This window comes from Loxodonta africana, chromosome 3, assembly GCF_030014295.1.
Source record: "Loxodonta africana isolate mLoxAfr1 chromosome 3, mLoxAfr1.hap2, whole genome shotgun sequence".
Classification (NCBI taxonomy): domain Eukaryota; kingdom Metazoa; phylum Chordata; class Mammalia; order Proboscidea; family Elephantidae; genus Loxodonta; species Loxodonta africana.
Window position 1 is genome coordinate 45365697 of NC_087344.1, and position 19695 is coordinate 45385391.

Below are 19695 nucleotides of genomic sequence, written 5' to 3' on the forward strand. Positions count from 1 at the left end.
CTCCTAAGGTGTCATCTTGTGTCCCGAACCATTAAGGAGACTGGGCACACTTACACCTTTTCATTCTTAAGGGGCAGTAGCTGGGTCTGGGGGTCTAAGTGGAGGGAAGATCATGAATACCCTAATGATTTCCTAATATCCAACTGCAAGAGATCCTCCGAGGGCCTTGTGTCACAGAGTCCCCAGGGTGGAGGAGACCACAGCCTATCAGCACACCCAGAGGCCTGGGGCTGCAGGGTGGACTAGGAAGAAGCAGTTAAAGGATGGAGCCACAGTGGAAAAAGACCCGTGAGGAGAATAATACCTGAGTCCAGTTTTCTGATCCTGCCATCTCATTTATCTCCCACAGGTCAAAACTCTCCCGCAGACGCACGAGCCAGCTGAAATACTGACTCTGCTGCGGCCCTCAGTCGCCTTCCGAGACATAAAGAAAGTGTTACCTCTCATTGTTTTTGTGATTCGTGACAGTTGCTCTTGTATGTAACCCTGTGGCTGAACTACTCTCCCTCCTCGTCCAGCACTTTTTCTAGCTCTCCTGTCCCCCATCTCCATTGCTCTGTACTCCTTTCTTTTTTCCTGTGGTGAGAATCTTGTTAGTAGCATGTGGCCTAACCAAAAAAAAAAAAAAAAACAGAAGGGGATCCAGTGAATCTTCAAATTACTTTGGTGTATTTTGACTTCCTTTTGTATGATAGGTCCCCATTATAACCACCTCTGGTGTCTGTACTGCTGTCTTGGGATATCTTTGTCTGTCTTTTAAAGACAACTACATAATAATCTTTTTCTTTTCTCTTGTTTGTGATGGTGATTTCATTTTAATTTTCCTTGGGTGGCTTAGAGACGAAAGGAGGAGACATCTGACCTTTTTAGAAACTGAGAGGAAAAAAAACCCTCTGTCCCTTTTTGTCCTGGCTAATCCCTGCATTTCCTTTCAGGGAAAAGCTGTGCTGAGCTTAGAAATGGGACAGTTATCTTCTCTGAGCTGAAATTCGGGCTCATTTAGAACGTGGTTATGGAATTTTCATTTAGTGCAAGTGAGAGGCGAAGACCTCTTAGTGCCTGGGAACAGTGGCTGTTCTTGACCCTGTAAGATGGGAAGAGCCAAGAGCATTGCTGGTTATTTCAAAAGGACCACAGAATTTGGCACTGAGGCATGAGGGCAGGCAGTTAGTAGGATGCTTACAGTTCATCACAGATTCCTCTAAACTGTGTCTCTCTCGTCTCTGTATTCAGAGGGAGGCTCTTTTAACGGAGTTTCTAAATTCTGCCCTCAGCATTCGGGATGGTGGTCGTGGTTTGAAATTGGTGCAGTGTCATACACGAATATCCCACAAGAGGGCAGTGTTTCACTTGCTGGTGATGAACTTAATGGTCATTGTCTTAATTATATAATGCTGAGTAGGGACTTTGTGATTGTTGGAGCTCACTAAGATCAAAGAAGCATAGCTTTCAAGTATAAACTTGGAAGTCTCACTCGGAATCCAGTGGTCAGTGATGCTTGTCAAAGGACAATAAGCAGTCTCCCTGTACTCATAAATAAACATGGTAGGCAGGCTCTGCTTTATGGATCTCAGAAATAAAGCCAACCCCCTACAACCACTTTAAAAAAAAAGGAAAGCATCTGGAGGCACAGAAGAGGCCCACCTGAGCCCTGGCCCTGGTATCAGGTGTTTAGTTTCTGCTTGCACCCCTCCTGTCTCTCCTGCGTTACCCTTCTCCTCTCCATGAGTGTGGAAGTATTGCCAGAAGAGAAAGGAAGAAGCTCACTGCTGACAGTGTCTTCTTCTCTGACAGGCCAGGTCATCTGGCTTCCAGAGGCCACTGGGGAAGATACTTTTTCTCTCAGCTGCCAGTAAATTCTACAGGAAGGACATAGAGGAGAGGCCTTCAGGTTCTTCAGTTACTTTGCCAGCCTTTACCTCCCTTGTTTATACCATCCTTTACCTTCCTTAACTGGGTTTGGTTTACCTTCCTTGCTCGAACCTCTCTGTTTCACCATCCTTTAGACATTTAGGAAAGTACCCATGTGCCCACTTAGTGGAGGACCAGGGCTTCTCAGCCTTGAGGCTACTGACTCTCAGGTGATGGGAAACGGGATGATTTTCCACTCAGGCAGCAGAGGCCATGGGCGTGTGCCCTGCAGAGTAGCTGCTAGGGAAGCTCCTCACCACCCAGACCCTAGCTTCTAACCTCCTGGTGGGCTAGTCTCTGCAGAACAGGTCTCCCAGCTTCACTCCTTATGACCGCCTTGCAAAGAAGAGAAAAAGTGAATCACGGAGAGCTTAGCAACAGAAAGGGTAGATGCCACATGCTGACCTGATGGGAAAGTAATGAGTAAAAACTCTGTGGGGAATTTTTTTTTAACTTTCTTCCTTTCTTTAAATTATAGGTCACTAATTTTTTTTTTTTTAACTGTAATATTATTTGTTTTCCAAGCAGTGTGAGATTTTTAATGTAGTTAGAGGGTTCTTCATTGTCTAATGGACACAATATGCTCTTCTGGTGTATATCAAACCAGGATCTGTCGGTGCTTAGAGACAGCTTCCTGGGCTGAATTAAATCTAATTTCAGGGAAATGAAGATGAAATTGGAAGGTTACTTTTCAAATGAAATGACAGATGCTGCTGCTGTTATGAAGTCTAGTAGAAGGATACGTGTCTGTGGCAAGGGGAGCTGGAGAAGGCTGAGAGAGTAAAACCATGTGATACACTGAAATGATTTTGGGTTTGTCTTCTAACTCAATACTGGCTTAGAAAGTCTTTGCTTTGAAGGTGTCGGATATTAGAACGAGCCAGACTGAACTGTCTGTAATGTGCCCGGAGAAGGCTTGTTACAAAGCAGAGGTGGCGGCAGGACATGAGTGTCCCACAGGGGCACTGGGACAGGTATGAGCAATCTCTGTGCAGCAGACAGGTACAAACAGCCCCTGTTGGCGCCCCTCGTCCTTTAGGGGCCCGTTTTTAGACTGAAGTTGAAACAGTTTCAGAATTGATGTGGCGTCTCTATGCCAGGCCATTCCCACTTTGAAGCTGTCAGAGAGGGTCTGTGGCAGGAAGTTTAGCTGTGGCCATAGACTAGGCAGGAAAGTTAAATTTCCTTTAAAGGTGGTTTCATATTTATTTGTGCCTAAAACGGGGAAAATATTAAAAAGCAGGAAAGAAAACTCTCACATAAATTAAGAGGAAAGAGTGTTAGCTATAAAACTTCATCCCTTTCTCCCTTGAATTCCCCCAGCCCTCCTTTCTCCTGCCCAAGAACAGCAGGGCTTTATACCACAGCCTCCTGTCTCTGTGCACCAGCCTGGGAGTCAGTCAGCCCTCAGGCCAGGACTGTGCGTGGGGCCAGCCAGCCCACACACACAGTCAGGCACACAGTCAGGCACGGGGACGCCCGCTCTGGCAGCTGGCCGGGCCCCAGATGTCAATGCTCTTTTACGAGTGGTTTCCCAACCAAGAAATCAGTGTCATTTTTGGGTTTTTTTTGCTTGTTTTTTGTTTTTTCCTTTAGCTACATAGAACTTACATAACTACTCATGTTTTACATGGATTCTTCAGCTCTTTTTAGATTACAGAATAAATTAAATCATTACGAAAAGTCTTGTTGGTTTTAAAAGTATGATGACTTTTCCTGGCACATATTTCAAAGCAAAGACTTTGTCGAGTGCTGCTTGTCACCTAACTTACAGGGATATTTAATTTTGTAAGGTGTATGTATATTTATACAGCTATAATTAATTGCACATTGGACTGGAAAAGACAGGATTCTTTTGTGTGTAACCCCTGTCGGTACTCTGCATTTCCCTCAGGCTGTATTCCACTCAGGCTCTCCTGTACGGTATCAGGGGCCATTTGTCTGTCTGTCTGATTTGGGTCCTTCATTTTTCTTTTCAGTTCCATTTTAAAAAAGTGATCGTTAACCTGCTCCTTAAAAAGAAAAGACTAATTCTGCTGCTGCTCTCAGCAGGTTTGCTGAATGTCTGTTAAATAGAACTCTAACATGTGTGCACTGCAGCTGTCCACTGTGGCTGATGGGATCCACCGGAGGATGTGGCCAGCCCGTGACTATATGTAGCAGGAACGTCTTCCTTAGTGCTTCCTTAGTAAATTGAAATATCAGCCGAGAGATTATTTGTTGTTCAAAAGGCCATTTATGAATTAGTACTTGAGCCCTATGAAATTGGAGGAAAGCTTTCAATCATGTAAAGAGGAGATTATAATTGGTGTAAAATTCATGTTAAAAACCCACAGCCACGTGGCTGTGCTCAGATGGAAAGTCCGAGCTGAGGTTGGTCTCTTGCCAAACTCTGGCTGTCGTGTGTTGTTTTTCATGTCTCAGAGATCTTTTTTTTTTCTTTTTTTCATGCTGTGTATTCTGGCATCATTGACTGAGGAACCCACAGCCTTCTCACATTTAGGGTGTTGTCTTAGACTCTGTGGCTCTAAAGTACTTGTTCGTTGAGTCACGTCTCTTGTTGCCATCCTCATACACTACAACAAAACCCATGACGCATAAGTGGCCTTTTTGAACCAAGACTTTGCAAACTGATCTCTCCCCCAGTGAAGGAGGTGAGCACATTAGCAACAATGTACACTATTAATTTTGGATTTTCATTTTCATGTTTTATTTTGTAAATATCTGATGTTTGGAGCTTGAGTATACAGAATGTAAATATAGTTCTTGTATTTGTACTAATTCTGGTTCTTTTGCTGTATAGCCTTAGGTGTGCAATGCAGACATTATCTAACTGTGTATGGTAACCTAGCATCACAGAACTGTTAGTGAACGAGGTAAAAACAATAAAGGTACAGCCAGTGCATCCAAGGGCTCTCAGTGTACATTTATTCTTGCACCCTTTGAAAGGTATTTACACAAGGAATTTTTTTTCTTGCAAAGATATTAAATTCCAAGCAGAAGTCATGGTGCCATGTTCCTTTCTGATGTGCAAAACAGTGGTTATTGTATAATCAGGAAAGCTGATATGGTGCCATTTCTTTGGGGATGAAAGTGCCTCCCTCCCAAATCTGGAAGTGACTGTTTTAATTGGGAGATTTGTCTTCTTTCTCCTGAAGCCTCTCTTTACGTACCTACCAACGATTCTGGAGTATTCTTTGGGGGGTTGAAAATTCACCGTTTCAGCTTAATAAGTACCTGTTGTGGCAGAGCGGCAGCAAGGACTACTGGCCTGGGTACCTGGGGGGAAACAGAAGGTGGGAGGGAGAAGCAGCATTCAGGCAGAAAGCAACAATTTGCTTAACAACCTTTGAGTGTCCACCACTGACAAGACCTCCCATTCTAGTGGAGGAGGACATTCATGAAACACAGTTACAATATTACATGGTAAGTCTTGCAGAGAAAAGTAAAGCTGGAGAAAAGATTACAGAGGGATGAGAAGGGAGCTCCTTTTCAGACTGAGGTTAGGGAAGGCCTGTCCTAGAAGATGACAGCTGGGCAAACTCCTGAATCAGAGGACGTAGGACAAGTGAGACAGAGCCCTGGACAAAGAGTGCTCCAGGCAAAGAAATTAAGCCCTGAAGGCAGGAGTGTCCTCCGTAGATTCCAGAAATAGCAAGGCAAGGCCAGTGTGGAGTGAGGGGGGAGGGGCAATAGAAGACATCAAAAATAGGGGGACCAAGTGTTTAGAGCTTAGGTAAGGACTTCGGGCTTTATTAGAGTGAAGTGGGCACCCAGTGAAGGTTTTTGAGAAGTAACATGATCCTTTTGTGTTTTTAAGAGACCACTTTGGCAATCAGTGGGATGGGGAACCAGAGTAGACAAAGGGAGAAGAAATAGGTTATTACCCATTAATCCAAGGGAGAGGTGGTGGTAGCTTGGACTAAGGCAGGAGCAGCAGAGGTGATAAGAAATGGGCAGGTTCAGGACACCTTTTGAAGTTAAGAGCTACCACAGTTTGCTGAGAGAATGTAGAGTTGGAGAGAAAGGAAATGAGGGTGATTCAGAGGATTTGGGCTTGAGCAAAAAGAAAAGGGTTGCAGTTTCCGAAGATGAAGTAGATTGGTAAAATAGCACTTAAGGGATGGTACTGAATTGATTTTGGTCATGTTCAGTTTGAGATATCCGTGTTTCCACCTGACTGTGTAGTCGATGGGGCAGTTGGATGTACTGGTTGGCTTCAGGGGAGAGGTTGTGGCCGGAGACATACATTCGGGAATTATCAGCACGAAGATGACATGTAAAGCCATGAGTCTGGATGAGGACGCCTGGGCAGTGAGTGTAGCTGGAGAGCATGAAGGGCTATGTCTTGGAGCACCCCAACACTCAGAGGTCAGGAAGAGAGGAAGGTCCAGCCAAGAGGAGTAGTGACCCATGGGAGTGATTCATGACAACCAAGTGAGGGAAGTATTTGAAGACAGAGGAAGTGATTACTGTGTCCAGTGCAGTTAGTAGGTTAAAATAAGGACTGAGCAATGACAACAAGGAGGTCTAGGGAGTTTGAGGAAGCCAGTGAGTACCAACACTTTTTCCCAATTTCAGAACCAATTGAGAAATAAAAGAGTAAGGCAGATGGGAAACCAGAATGTCACCTTTATTACTGATAAAGCTGGTATAGGCATCCCCCACTTTTTGAAAGTTCACTTTACGCCACTTGACTTACGAAAGACCTACTTTGAGTACCTGTTTTCGTTAACTGAAAGAAATCCGAAAATTTTCACTTTTACAAAAAAAAAAAAGGTGAAAAGCGGAAATGGCGTTCAGCATTTGTCTTGCAGCAGGCCACTAAAGAGGCAGCAGGCACCCTGAGGAGTGATTGGCATCACCAGGCTTCTTCCCCAGGAGCTACACTCAGCATCTCAGCATTAGGCCACCATGGCTTTGTTAGTGTTGCTTTAGGTGTTATGTGTTATTTGGTATGATTTGGTAGATATTTTTTTTGTGTCTGGGAATGCTCAAAAAGATTTCTCATATAAATCAAATTAGTGGTAATTGCCTCCCTTTACACCATTTCAGCTTACAAAAAGTTTCATAGAACGCTGCATTTTCAGATAGCAGGGGAAACCTGTAATGGAGAATGACGCTTACATCTGTGGGCACAAGCAGATTCTCTGATACTGAACCTCCAAGTTTGAGGGTTTGGGGCAGGGCTTCTTGAGCTTTAATGTGCACCAGAATCACCTGGGGATCTTACGGGTTCTGACTGAGTCGGTCTGGGGTGGGGACTGAGGTTCTGCATTTCTAATAAGCTTCCAAGTAATGTAGTTACTGCTGTTGCAGGAACCACACTTTGAGTAGGAAAAGTATAGAGAAACAGCAATGTTCCCTGAAGGCAGCCTGGGTTCTTCTAAAAGAGGGGAAAGAAGCAGCTGGCTATCCATGCCTAGGGGCTCCTTCCAAACTCACAAGATTGTCACTCCTCAGAAGCCAGGAATGTTCCAGCAGTGGAGCTCATGTCACATGAAGGAGCCTTCGGGAGCAGTTGTACCCTAGAAGGCCTTTGGTGGCGGGAGCATTGTCATGGAACAGTACAGAAGAAAGCCTCACTGGAGCAGGTTCAAAGGAAAATGGGAGGAGAGGAGGTTGAGACAGAATAAAATTGTCGGTCAGTGGGGTCTAGGAGAGGCTTGTTCTTTAAAACAAAGAGCATGCATGCATGTTTGTCTGCTGACTGAAATGAATGAACTGGAAGGGAAGGTCGATGATGCAGAAGAGAATGGCTGCAGTGATACCCTTGAATATGCCCAAGAGTGAGAGCCAGAGCTGTCTCTGACGGGAGGGTACACAGGTGGTTTATATCCCTAACACTGGGAGGCAAGGCCATACAGAGAGAGGGTAGGTGGAGTTGGTGATAGGCTCCTAGCGTGTACAAGAGCTCCTCCAGTTGCTTCTGTTTTCTCAGTGGGACTTGTCAGTCTTAAAAGGTAGGTTTATTCTCAGTTTACCCTAGGCCACGTCTTCCTTCAACGCCACTGGATTTTCGGTTTAGCCTGAATGATCATCTCTGAGTTTTTTATGAAGCTGGTTTTTCCCTATAACCAGACCTCGCCCAGGTTTAGCCCCCTATGAGATCGCTCTCTGTGGGCTGCCACATCTCACAAACCTGAGGGCACAGAAAACAGGATAGCCCCCATGAACACTGTTCATGTTGAACGTGTTGCTTTTCTCTGTTGTATGTGTGTGTGTATATTTTCCATTCCCCTTTCAGTCGGGTAAGGAGATTTTTCTATTTTCCCTTAGGAAAATTTGGACTCTAGCTACTCTAAGTACATCGCACTCTTAATCCTCTGGCTTTTGAGTATCACTCTCGTTTGTTTCAAAATTGTACTTTCTACTTAGCATATGTTGAAGCCATTTGTGTTCAGTTACTAGAATTATACAGCAAGTGAGTGACAGAGCGGGGATTTTCAGATCTGTCCCAGCTAGTATGTTGCTTACACACCCTCTTATGTAAGTCAAAGGGGTCCGTGCCCTGGGAATTTGGCACAGAAGGGCTCTTTTTGTAGAATTCATGCCCATGCTTTGATTTGGGAGTTGTGGAGTTAGGGCAAGTCAGAAAGTTACTAAGGTGAAGAGTAACATGGGTTGACTTTCTGAAGCATTATAAGCCAAGCACTTGAGGATTTCCTAGAAACTGAAGGTCAGCGTGATGCTGTAGCTCTAGCAAGTCCTGGCTTTAATCTCCAAGGGGACACCAGCCTTTGTCCCACCTCTGCTGTCCTGAGCCAGTTTGCTGTGGTTCTCCAGCAGTGTTCGGAAGCAGTACTTTTCGCTTCTGTAAAAGGGTAAATCCACCACCACCAGTTGACAAGTCAGCTCCAACTCATGGAGACCTCGTGGGTATCAAAGTAGAACTATGCTCCAGAGGGTTTTTAATGGCTGATTTTGGGGAAGTAGAGCACCAGGCCTTTCTTCTATGGTGCCTCCGAGTGAACTCGAACCTCCAACCTTTTGGGTAGCAGCCAAGGACATTAACCATGTGTACCACCCAGGGACTCCAGAAGGCTAATAAAAATCTAAAAGAAGAAAAAATATCCATTCTCCCTGATGCAGGAGGGGAAGGAGACTCTCCCTCTTCCCTCATAATTGTACCTTTTTTTTTTTTTGCCCATTTTGAGGATGCCTCTTGAAAGGCTACATAAGCCTCTTGCCAGTTTTACAACTGAGGGATGTTTCCTCAAGGACCTGGAAACCATCTCTTTAAAACACAGTCAGTAAGGAAGACAGCTCCCCTGTCTCTCAGCTTCTGTGGGAGGATAAAAGCCTAACTTCAGTGGGCTCCAAGCTGTAAAGCTACCTCGCTTGTGATAAAGGTGTGAGAAGTTAATTCTTCCTTTGAATAAAAGCATTTAACAAACACTGGTGGCTATCCCAATAGCCAGGTGAGTATAGGATAAACAGTGTGACAAATGTCCTCTTATTTGAGGACAAGTGATCTATTGGAAATTCTGGTGGCATAGTGGTTAAGTGCTACCGCTGCTAACCAAAAGATCAGCAGTTCGAATCCACAAGGTGCTCCTTGGAAACTGGGGCAGTTCTCTGTCCTATACGGTCACTATGAGTCAGAATCGACTCGAGGGCAATGGGTTTAGAAGTGATCTATTACCCTGAGAACATGTATTAAATGGGTTGCATCCACTTGGCTATGTAAAGGGGAGATTTCTTTCTGTCTTTGCAGTCTCTCTAGCAGATTGCCAGTGATGCGCCATATTGTGTTTTAATTCTTATTCAATAATAAAATTGTTTCGTTCTCTTCTACCTTGTGGAAAGGTTTTCTGGGTTAGGAGCAGATTTTGATGTTAATTATATTTCCCCAACACTACCTCTAGCACCTTAGCATAAAAATGACAAGTCTTTGTAGCATGTAACATTAGTAAAAGAAGAAAGGGTGGACTTTTTGATTAAGTATTTAAACATCTTTGCATAAAATGATGGTTGTTCAGTAGTAACTTGAGTGAGTCCAGATGTTTAGTCACATTGACTCAGCATAATTTCTCCCTTGCCAAATCTCAGACCAGAGCAATCAATTTGTCCCTGCAACAAGACCTGGTGGCAGTCTTTCCTTGTAAGGGAGCGCCACAGAAAGAGGAAGTAGTTGCAACAAAGTTGAAAGGTATGTATGTGGCCAAGGTTCTCTTAAAGAGAGCCATTGTGTAAACTTGTAAGATTTCTGCAAGTGGTGTTTGTTCTCCAAACTAGTCATTCATTGCAAGTTCCTTTCAACTCAGCTTTCCATTTAAAGTAAATGCAACAACTCTAATGTGCAGATATACCCAATTTCACTGGGAAAATATGTCTGTGAGTGTGCTAATCCTATTACAAAAGAGTACTGGTTTTGGCACTAGTAGACTTGGTAAAAGTTCATTCAGTTCTGCCAATAACTAGCTGGGAGAATCAGCTTCCCTGAGCCAAGTTTATTTGTAGAACTAGATAATATTAATAATGTCATCTTGAAATTATAGAGCAACTCAAAGTTGACATGGAGCATTCCTAGCCATTCGTTAATACAACACCCACCCTGGGGACAGGAGGTGGGATCCCTGAAGTCAGGTAAGAACTGTCGTGAGCCTCCAGAGAATGGCAGGAGTTTGGAGAGGTGCCCAATCCTTCTGTCCTCCTTTGTGAAGCTGCTTATGGCTTCTGATTTTGCATGTCTGTCCTTATTTGCTATGAGGCTGAAGTACTGAACTGAAGCAGAGAGAGAGGAAGGCCAGAGGAGGCAGCACCCAGGACAGGATCTCCTTCAGTTGTGCCATTATCACTGCCTTCGTTAGAGACCCCCAGACCCTGACACTCCCCTCTGGGTGCAAGATGAAGGCCTTAGCTGCAGACAAAAGGACAGTGTCATGGAGGGACTGCTGGCTACGGCCAGGAGGATGGTGCATGCCCTTCGCAAAAAAACATAAAATTGAACAAAATTGTAAAAAAAAAAAAATTTCACAGCTCAGGAAGTTGACCAGAGATAGACAAATTAAGAAGCACTTATTCTTAGGAAAAAATCTCTAGAGCTTTGGGTAAGAGCAACAGGAGGCTACAGCCTTCTTGCCTGGGACTCTTCCACCTATTGCCGCCCCTCCTTCAAGCTCCCTGGGTAAGGATAGTAGTTCTACCTGTACAGAGGATTGCTCCGAAGCCTGAAGCGGCAAACTTGACCGAGTGGGGTGGGGGCTACAGCTTTTTTATCAGCTAAAAGTGGTGAACTTGGTAGGAAATGACTAGGAAAACCGCAGCTTGCCAGCCTGAGGCTGTGGTCTCAGTTGGGTAAGCAGTGAACCAGCCAACAACTTCAACAGGGAGACCCTGGAAATAGGAGCTACGGGAGGGCTAGGTAAGTGTTCCACAGTCCCTGGCTGACTGGGAAACAACTAGCAGCACAAGGGAAACTCCGGAAGCCCTGGACAAAATAAAAGCCAAGGGAGACTTGAGAATGAGGAGAGCTGTGAATGAACTCTCCAGCCCACACACAGAATGACAGGGAGTGGAAGCCTTATAGGCTTGGGTGTCTGAGGACAACCTCTGCCTAAATCATCAGCCACTAAGCTGTGGAGACACAGGGTAAGCTTCAGGAACCAAAACTAAAAAACAAGAATTTCAACAATGAACACAGTGTACCAACATGTGAAATGGGGTTCTAGAAGGAGAAGAGAGAAAGGAGTAGAAAAAAACTTTTGAAGAATTAATATCTGAAAACTTCCTGAATCCATTGAAAAACATAGATTTACCAATCTAAGAAGCTCAATGAACCCAAGTAGGAGAACCACAAAGATAGCCACACTTAGACACATCTTAGTTAAACTACTGAAAGCCAATTAAAGAAAAAAAAAATTTTTTAATAGCAGGAGAAAAACAACCCATCGTGTCCAGGGGAATGACAATACATCAGGAGGATATAACTATTAAAAGTGTATATGCATCTAACATCAGAGTCTCAAAATACATGAAGCAAAAACTGACAGAATCGAAAGAAGAAATAGACAATTGAACATCTGTAGTTGGAGATTTCCATCCTTCTCTCCCAGTAACTGAAATAACTAGATAGAATGTATCCGTGAGGATATAAAGGACCTAAGCAGCACTATCAACCAAGGTGACCTGACACCTATTAGAACACTCAGCCAAAATTCACATTCTTTTCAAGTGCACATGGAACATTCTTGAGGATAGACAGACCCATATGGTAGGGCATAAAACAAATCTCAACATATTTAAAAGAATCATCATACAAAGTATGTTCTCTAATCACATCAGAATCAAATTAGAAAACAACAGAGGGAAATTTGGGAAATGCCCAACTCTTTGGAACTTAATAAACTTGTAAATAAGCCATGGGTTAAAGAAGAAATCAGGAGAATTTAGAAAATATCCTGAACTGGACAAAAATGAAAACACAATATATCAGAACATACAAGATAAAATAAAGCAGTGCTTAGAGGGAAATTTGTACCTGTAATGCTCGTATCAGAAAAGAAGTAAGATCTAAAATCAATCTAAATCTCTACCTTAAGAAACTAGTGTAAAAAGAGGAGCAAATCAAACCTAAAGGAAGGAAATAAGAAAGATCAGAGCAAAAAATTAATGAAATAGAGAACAGAAAAACAATAGAGATAAATTAATGAAACCAAAAGTAGGTTCTTTGGGAAGGTCAACAAAACCGATAAGCCTTTAGCTAGACTGACAAAAAAAGAAGACACAAATTACCAGAATTAAGAATGAAAGAACATCAATACAGATCCTCCAGAAATGAAAAGGATTATAAGGGAATATTAATGAGCAATGTTGTTAGGTGCCATCAAGTCGGTTCTGACTCATAGTGACCCTGTATACAACAGAACAAAATACTGCCTGGTGCTGCGCCATCCTCAATTTTTATGCTTGAGCACATTGTTGCAACCACTGTGCCAATCCATCTCCTGGAGGGTCTTCCTCTTTTTCACTGACCCTCTACCAAGCATGATGTCCTTCTCCAGGGAATGATCCCTCCTGGTGACATGTCCAGAGAATGTGAGACATGGTCTCACCATCCTTGCTTCTCAGGCGCATTCTGGCTGTACAATGTTATGCCAACAAATCAGACAACTTTGATGAAGTAGACAAATTCCTAGAAAGACACACACTGTAAAACTGCCTCAGAAAGAAATAGAAAATCCAAATAGGCCTATATTAAGTAAATAGCATGTGGATAAATCTCAAATATAATCCCATGTCCACTTTTCACTTCTCTGTTCAGGTGCACAGGCAGCACTTCTTTCTCTGCCCCTCGCTGCCCAGAGCTCGGTCAGATCTCACAGGTTAAAGGACACCATCCTTCCAACTGCCAAGTCAGTCCAAGACTTCACATGCTGGCCATGAATTTGGGAGTTCACACAACACCTTCACTTCTGACCTGCTAGCTACAAATTTAGAGTTTTCCGATACCCCTTCAAGATGCCAGCCACAAGCTTGGGCTCCCCGCGGCCCCAACATTCTCCCTCACTTCTGACCTGCTGGCTACAAATTCAGAGGTTCCCTCTTACCCCCCCTCCCCCAGGCTACTAGCCATAAGCTCAGGGGTTCCCAGGACCCCTCAATTCAGACCTGCTGGCTCCCACTACTCCTTTGGATTCAGTAATTTGCTGGAACAACTTACAGAACTCACAGCGCTATGCTTAACTATTACAGTTTTATTGTAGGAAAAAACGAAGAGACACACAGGGTGAGTTCTGAGAGACTTCCCATTGTGGAGCTTTCATGTCCCAAAAAGGGATGCACCACTGCCCCACGTGCATGGCTTCACCAACCAGGAAGTCCATGGAGCTTCAGTGTCCACAGCTTTTATTGCGGCGGGGGTGGGGGGTCTCATAATGCGAACACCAGCCCCCTCCCTGAGGTCGGTTGGTATCAGGAGATGATTAACAAGGTATTATATGGTGAGTATTTCTGGCCTGGCCAACCCCCACCCCGAGTGGCCTCCTTACCTTACCTAACCTGTTAATTAGTTGTGATTTGGAGTCCTTATCAAAGACACTCAAATTCCAAGGTTTTTTTTTTTTTTTTAAAGGAGGTTATCTCTCATGACCCAAGGGCAAAGACCAAATTCTTTGGGTAAAGTTAATGTAAACCCCACAATTCGTAATTAAAAATATCTCCACAAAGGAAGTTCAGGTCCAAGTGGCTTCACTGGTGAATTCTATCAAACACTGAAGGAATAAATAATACCAATCCTATACAGATTCTTTGAAAAAAGAGAGGAGGAGAAAACACTTTCCAACTCATGAGGCAGGGATATCACAAGAAAAGAAAAATACAGACCTCTATCTCTCATAAGCACAGATGCAAAAGTCCATAACAAGGTATTAACAAATGGAATCTGGCAACATATAAAAAGGATTACACACCATGGAAGTTTGGTTTATCATCCCCAAATCAATTAATACTCCATATAATAAATGGAAACCCTGGTGGCGTAGTAGTTAAGTGCTATGGCTGCTAACCAAAGGGTCGGCAGTTTGAATCCACTAGGTGGTCCTTGGAAACTCTGTGGGGCAGTTCTACTCTGTCCTATAGGGTCACTATGAGTCGGAATTGACTCAACAGCACTGAGTTTAGTTTTTTTTTTTTATAATGAAGGACAAAAACCACACGATAATCTGAATACACACATAAATAGCGTTTAACAAACCCAATTCCAACTCATGATTTTTTTTAAAAAAAACTCTTAAAAAATTAGGAATAAAAGAAAAAACCCTCAGCTTTATTAGACATCTAAAAAAAAAAAAATTAGACATCTGAAAAGCCTAAAACTAACATCATACTTCATGGTGAAAAATTGCTTTCCCCTTAAGATCAGGAAGAAAGTATGTCTCCTTTCACCACCTTAACACTGTACTGGAAATTGTAGCGACTGCAATGGGCAAGGGAAAAAAAAAGGCATACAGATTAGAAATGAAGAAGTAAAACTGTTTATTTGCAGGTGACAGGATCGCAGACGACAAGGTCTCAGGATACAAATCGATCAATAGCCAAAATTGTATTTCTTTGTACCAATAATGAACAATCTGAAAATGAAATAAAGAAAATTCTAATCACAATAGCACCAAACGGAATAAGATATTTAGAAATTTAACAGAAGTGCAAAGCCTGTGCACTGAAAACTACAAAACATTGCTGAAGCAAATTAAAGAAGATCTAAATAAATGGAGAGATTGTAACATGTCTATGGATTGGAAGACATTATCATTAAGATCACAGTTCTCTCCCAAATCAATCTATAGATTCACATACTCCCTATTTTTTGTAGAAATAGACAAACTGATCCTAAAATTTACATAGAAATGGCAAAGCAACTAGAATAGCCAAAGCAGTTCTGAAAAAGAACAAAGTTGCAGAAATTACATTCCATGATATTAAAACCTACTCTTACCAGTGATGAAGTCAGTACAGTATTGGTATAAGGTGAGTGATATAAAATAGAGAACCCAGAAATAAGCACATTTGTTGTCATCTGATTTTTGACAAAGGTGTCAAGGCAATTCAATGGAGTCTTTTCAACAAGTGTTGCTTGAACAACTGGATATTCATGTGCACAAATATGAACTTACATGTTACACAAAAACTAACTCAAAATGGATCATAGACCTAAATGTAAGAGCTAAAACAAAAAAACTTCTAGAAGAAAGTATAAGAGAAAATCCTTGTGACCTTGGCTTGGGCAAAAATTTTTTAGATATGTTGCCAAAAACGTGATAAACTTGACTTCATCAAAATTAAAAACTTTTGCTCTTCAAAAGACACCATGAAGAAAATGAAAAACAAGGCACAAACTGGGAGGAAAAAATGAAGTACTTGTATTTAGAATGTATAAAGAACACACACAACTCAATAAGAAAAGAAGCAAACCTATTTAAACAATCAAAAGTAGCTGTGCTTAGTAAATGGCTTCTGAAGAATAAAGTATGGAAAGGAGGGAAATGTTACTTCACAGTGGAGAAAACTGACAAACACTACTTTGGCCAGGTGACCAAGGTTAACATCGTCATTGTTGATAGTGTGTACCTCTGTTATGATGTGATGAGAATGGCACTTCACCTGTGTGGTCTTTTTCCCAAAACCCCATAACCCTAGTCTATAACCATGAGAAAAAAAAAAAAAAAACGAAACCAAATTGAAGACATTGTACAAAATACCCAACCAGTGCTCCTCAAACTGTTAAGGTTATGAAAAATAAGGAAAGATCACAGACCAGAGGAACTAAGACATGACAACCACATAGTATGTACTATCCTGGACTGAACTGGAACAGAAAAAGTACATTGGTGGAGAAAACTGGTCAAGTTCTAATAAAGTCTGGATTTTAAGAGTATTATACCAATGTTGGTTTCTTAGCTGCGACAAATGTACTATGGTAGTATAAGATGTTAACAATAGGTGAAAAAGGCCGGAAAATGTGGAACAGAATTTCAGATTCTCATGTAACTCAGACTTTCTGGAGCCACTGAGGCTGGATGAACCCCTGAAATTATTGCCCTGAGATAATCTTTAAATCTTAAAATTTAACCCAAAATATCTCCTGAATTCTTCTTTAAACAAAAACCCATTGTTTTAGGTGCCATTGAGTTGGTTCTGACTCATAATGACCATATGTACAACAGAACAAAGCACTGCCCAGTCCTGTGCCATCCCCACATTCCTTGCTGTACTTGAGCCCATCATTGCAGTCACTATGTCAGTCCATCTCATTGTGGATCTTCCTCTTTGTTGCTGACCCTCTGCTTGAACAAACATGATGTTTTTCTCCAGGGACTGGTCCCTCCTGATAACATGTTCAAAGTACGTGAGACGAAGTCTCACCATCCTTGCTTCTAAGGAACATTCTGGCTGTACTTCTTCCAAGACAGATTTGTTCATTCTTCTGGCAGTCCACGGTATATTCAATATTCTTCTCAAACACCATAATTCAAAGACATCAATTCTTCTCCTGTCTTCCTTATTCGTTGTCCAGTTTCTGCATGCATATGAGGCAACTGAAAATACCATGGCTTGTGTCAGGTGCATCTTAGTCCTTAAAGTGACATCTTTTTAACACGTTAAAGAGGTCTTTTGCAGCAGATTTTCCCAATGCAATTTGTCATTTGACTTCTTGACTGCTGCTTCCATAGGAGTTGATTGTGGATCCAAGTAAAATGAAATCCTTAACAACTTCAATCTTTTCTCCGTTTATCATGATGTTGCTTATTGGTCCAGTTGTGAGGATTTCTGTTTTCTGTATATTGAGGAGTAATCCATACTGAAAGCTGTGGTCTTTGATCTTCATCAGTAAGTACTTCAAGTCCTCTTCCCTTTCAGCAAGCAAGGTAGTGTCATCTGCATATCGCAGGTTGTTAATGTGTCTTCCTCCAATCCTGATGCCACAGTCTTCTTCATATAGTCCAGCTTCTGGGATTATTTGCTCAGCATATAGATTGAACAAGTGTGATGAAAGGATACAACCTTGACACATACTTTTCCTAATTTTAAACCCTGCAGTATCCCCTTGTTCTGTTCAAATGACTGCCTCTTGGTCTAAGTACAGGTTCCTCATGAGCACAATTAGTGTTCTCGAATTCCCGTTCTTTGCAATGTTATCCATAATTTGTTATGATCCACACAGTCAAATGCCTTTGCATAATCAATAAAATACAGGTAAACATCTTTCTGGTATTCTCTGCTTTCAATCAAGATCCATCTGACATAGTAATGATATCCCTCCTTCCAAGTCCTCTTCTGAATCCAGCTTGAATTTCTGGCAGTTCCCTGTTGATGTACTGCTGCAACTGCTTTTGAATATCTTCAACAAAATTTTACTTGTGTGTGATATTAATGATAAAAAAATGATATTGTCCAATAACTTCCACATTCGGTTGGATCATGTTTCTTGGAAATAGGCATAAATATGGATCTCTTCCAATTGGTTGGCCAGGTAGCTGTCTTCCAAATCTCCTGGCATAGATGAATGAGCACCTCCAGCGCTGCATCCGTTTGTTGAAACATCTCAAGTGGTATTCTATCAATTTCTGGAGCCTTGTTTTTCACCAGTGCCTTCGGTGCAGCTTGGATGTCCTCCTTCAATACCATTGGTTCTTGATCATATATATGCTACCTCCTGAAATAGTTGAACATTGACCAATTCTTTTTGGTATGGTGACTCTGTGTATGCATTCGTTCCATTTTTTTTTTTTTTTGATGCTTCCTGCATTGTTCAATATTTTGAATATTGAACTTCAATATTGCAACTCGAGACTTCAATTTTTTCTTCAGTTCTTTCAGTTTTAAGAGTGCCAAATGTGTCCTTCCCTTTTGATTTTCTAACTCCAGGTATTTTCACATGTCATTATAATGCTTTGTTTTCTTCAGCCGCCCTTTGAAATCTTCTACTGGGCTCTTTCACTACATCATTTTTCCCATTCGCTTTAGCTGCTCTACATTCAAAGTAGGGTGCCAATATAATTTGTCATCCAAGCCAAAACAATTTTTAGAGTGAAAAGGGTTGTTATCAATAACTACAAAAGAAGACAGGTGTGAACTAGGACTCTTCTGGACCACCTCAAATGAGCAGCGTCCCCCACTTTTTAAGACATGTATAAACCAATTATTTGACAGCAATGGTTATTGGCCACTTGCTATGTGCCAGGCATATAGAGCGTGATAGAAATGTACTTATGAACAAGATGGGACATTGATAATGTTGAGTTTTACCTGAGCCCTCTAATACTGGGAAACAGCAATGATTAAAGAAGTCCCCCTACCTTTTGTGTTAAGGAAAACAGCTCAGTGCAAATAACCACCCTTCCCATATGACTTAGGAGCTCTGGTGATGCAATGGTTAAGCACTCGGCTGCTAACCAAAAGGTTGGTGGTTCGAACCCAATAGTTGCTCTACAGGAGAAAGATATGTCAGTCTACTTCTGTAAAGATTACTGCCTGGAAAACCCTGTAAGGCACTTCTACCCTGTCCTAGGGGGTCGCTATGAATCAGATTCGACTTGACGGCAACGATATGGGTCCCATATGACTTAGATAAGACTCACAGATGCTCCCTTGTTTACCTAGGACGAGGCCAAAGACCATTCTTTGCCTCATAAATGACTAACTAAATTGCTTGTCCCCACTGATCAATCAGAAACAAAGTACTTGTTAACCAAACTTTGGTTAAGCTTCTCTCCTTACCCTGAACTCTGGCTCAACCTCAGCCCGAGCCAATGTACTACCTCTCTGTAAAGGCCCGTCCAAGAGAATAGGCTGGCTTCAGTGGAAAACATTCGGATATACTATCTGATGATACCATCCTTTTATCCTACTTCACACCTGGGTTTTTTCTAGCCTCGTTTAATCTCCAAAAAAAACCTAAATCAAACCCATTGCCATCAAGTTGATTCTGACTCATAGTGACCCTATAGGATAGACTAGAACTGCTCCATAGGGTTTCTTAGGCTGCGATCTTTACAGGAGCAGATTGCCAGGTCTTTTCTCTCGTGGAGCTGCTGATGGGTTCAAACTGCCAACTTTTTGGTTAGCATCCAAGCACTTAACCACTGTGCCACCAGTCTCAATAAAATAAAATATTTTTTCCGTAACTTTTTGAGACACTTGCAGATCTTAAAGCCCTTTCAAGACCCTATTATTTTCTGCTTTGATTTTTTTTTTTTTTGATACTATGTGTTTTCATTAACAGAAACATGCTGAGTCATGGAGTGTTTAAATTGTGGTTGGTAAAATGGATTTTGAGAAATA

The 19695-nt window shown here is 42.1% G+C and overlaps 1 protein-coding gene across 4 annotated transcripts in view; it reads left to right on the forward strand.

Moving 5' to 3' along the window:
* Positions 1-19695, forward strand: part of LOC100662395 (6-phosphogluconate dehydrogenase, decarboxylating) — a 216956-nt gene that overhangs the window by 165460 nt on the left and 31801 nt on the right. For 3 of the 4 annotated variants that reach the window (XM_064281262.1, XM_064281260.1, XM_010593128.3), the window contains exon 46: positions 350-4821. The exons of the other annotated variant lie outside the window; for it this stretch is intronic. In XM_064281262.1, coding sequence (XP_064137332.1) covers positions 350-392 — 43 coding nt within the window. In that variant the 3' untranslated portion in view covers positions 393-4821. Of the gene's footprint in view, positions 1-349; positions 4822-19695 lie in introns of those variants that run through there. 4 annotated transcript variants of the gene reach the window in all.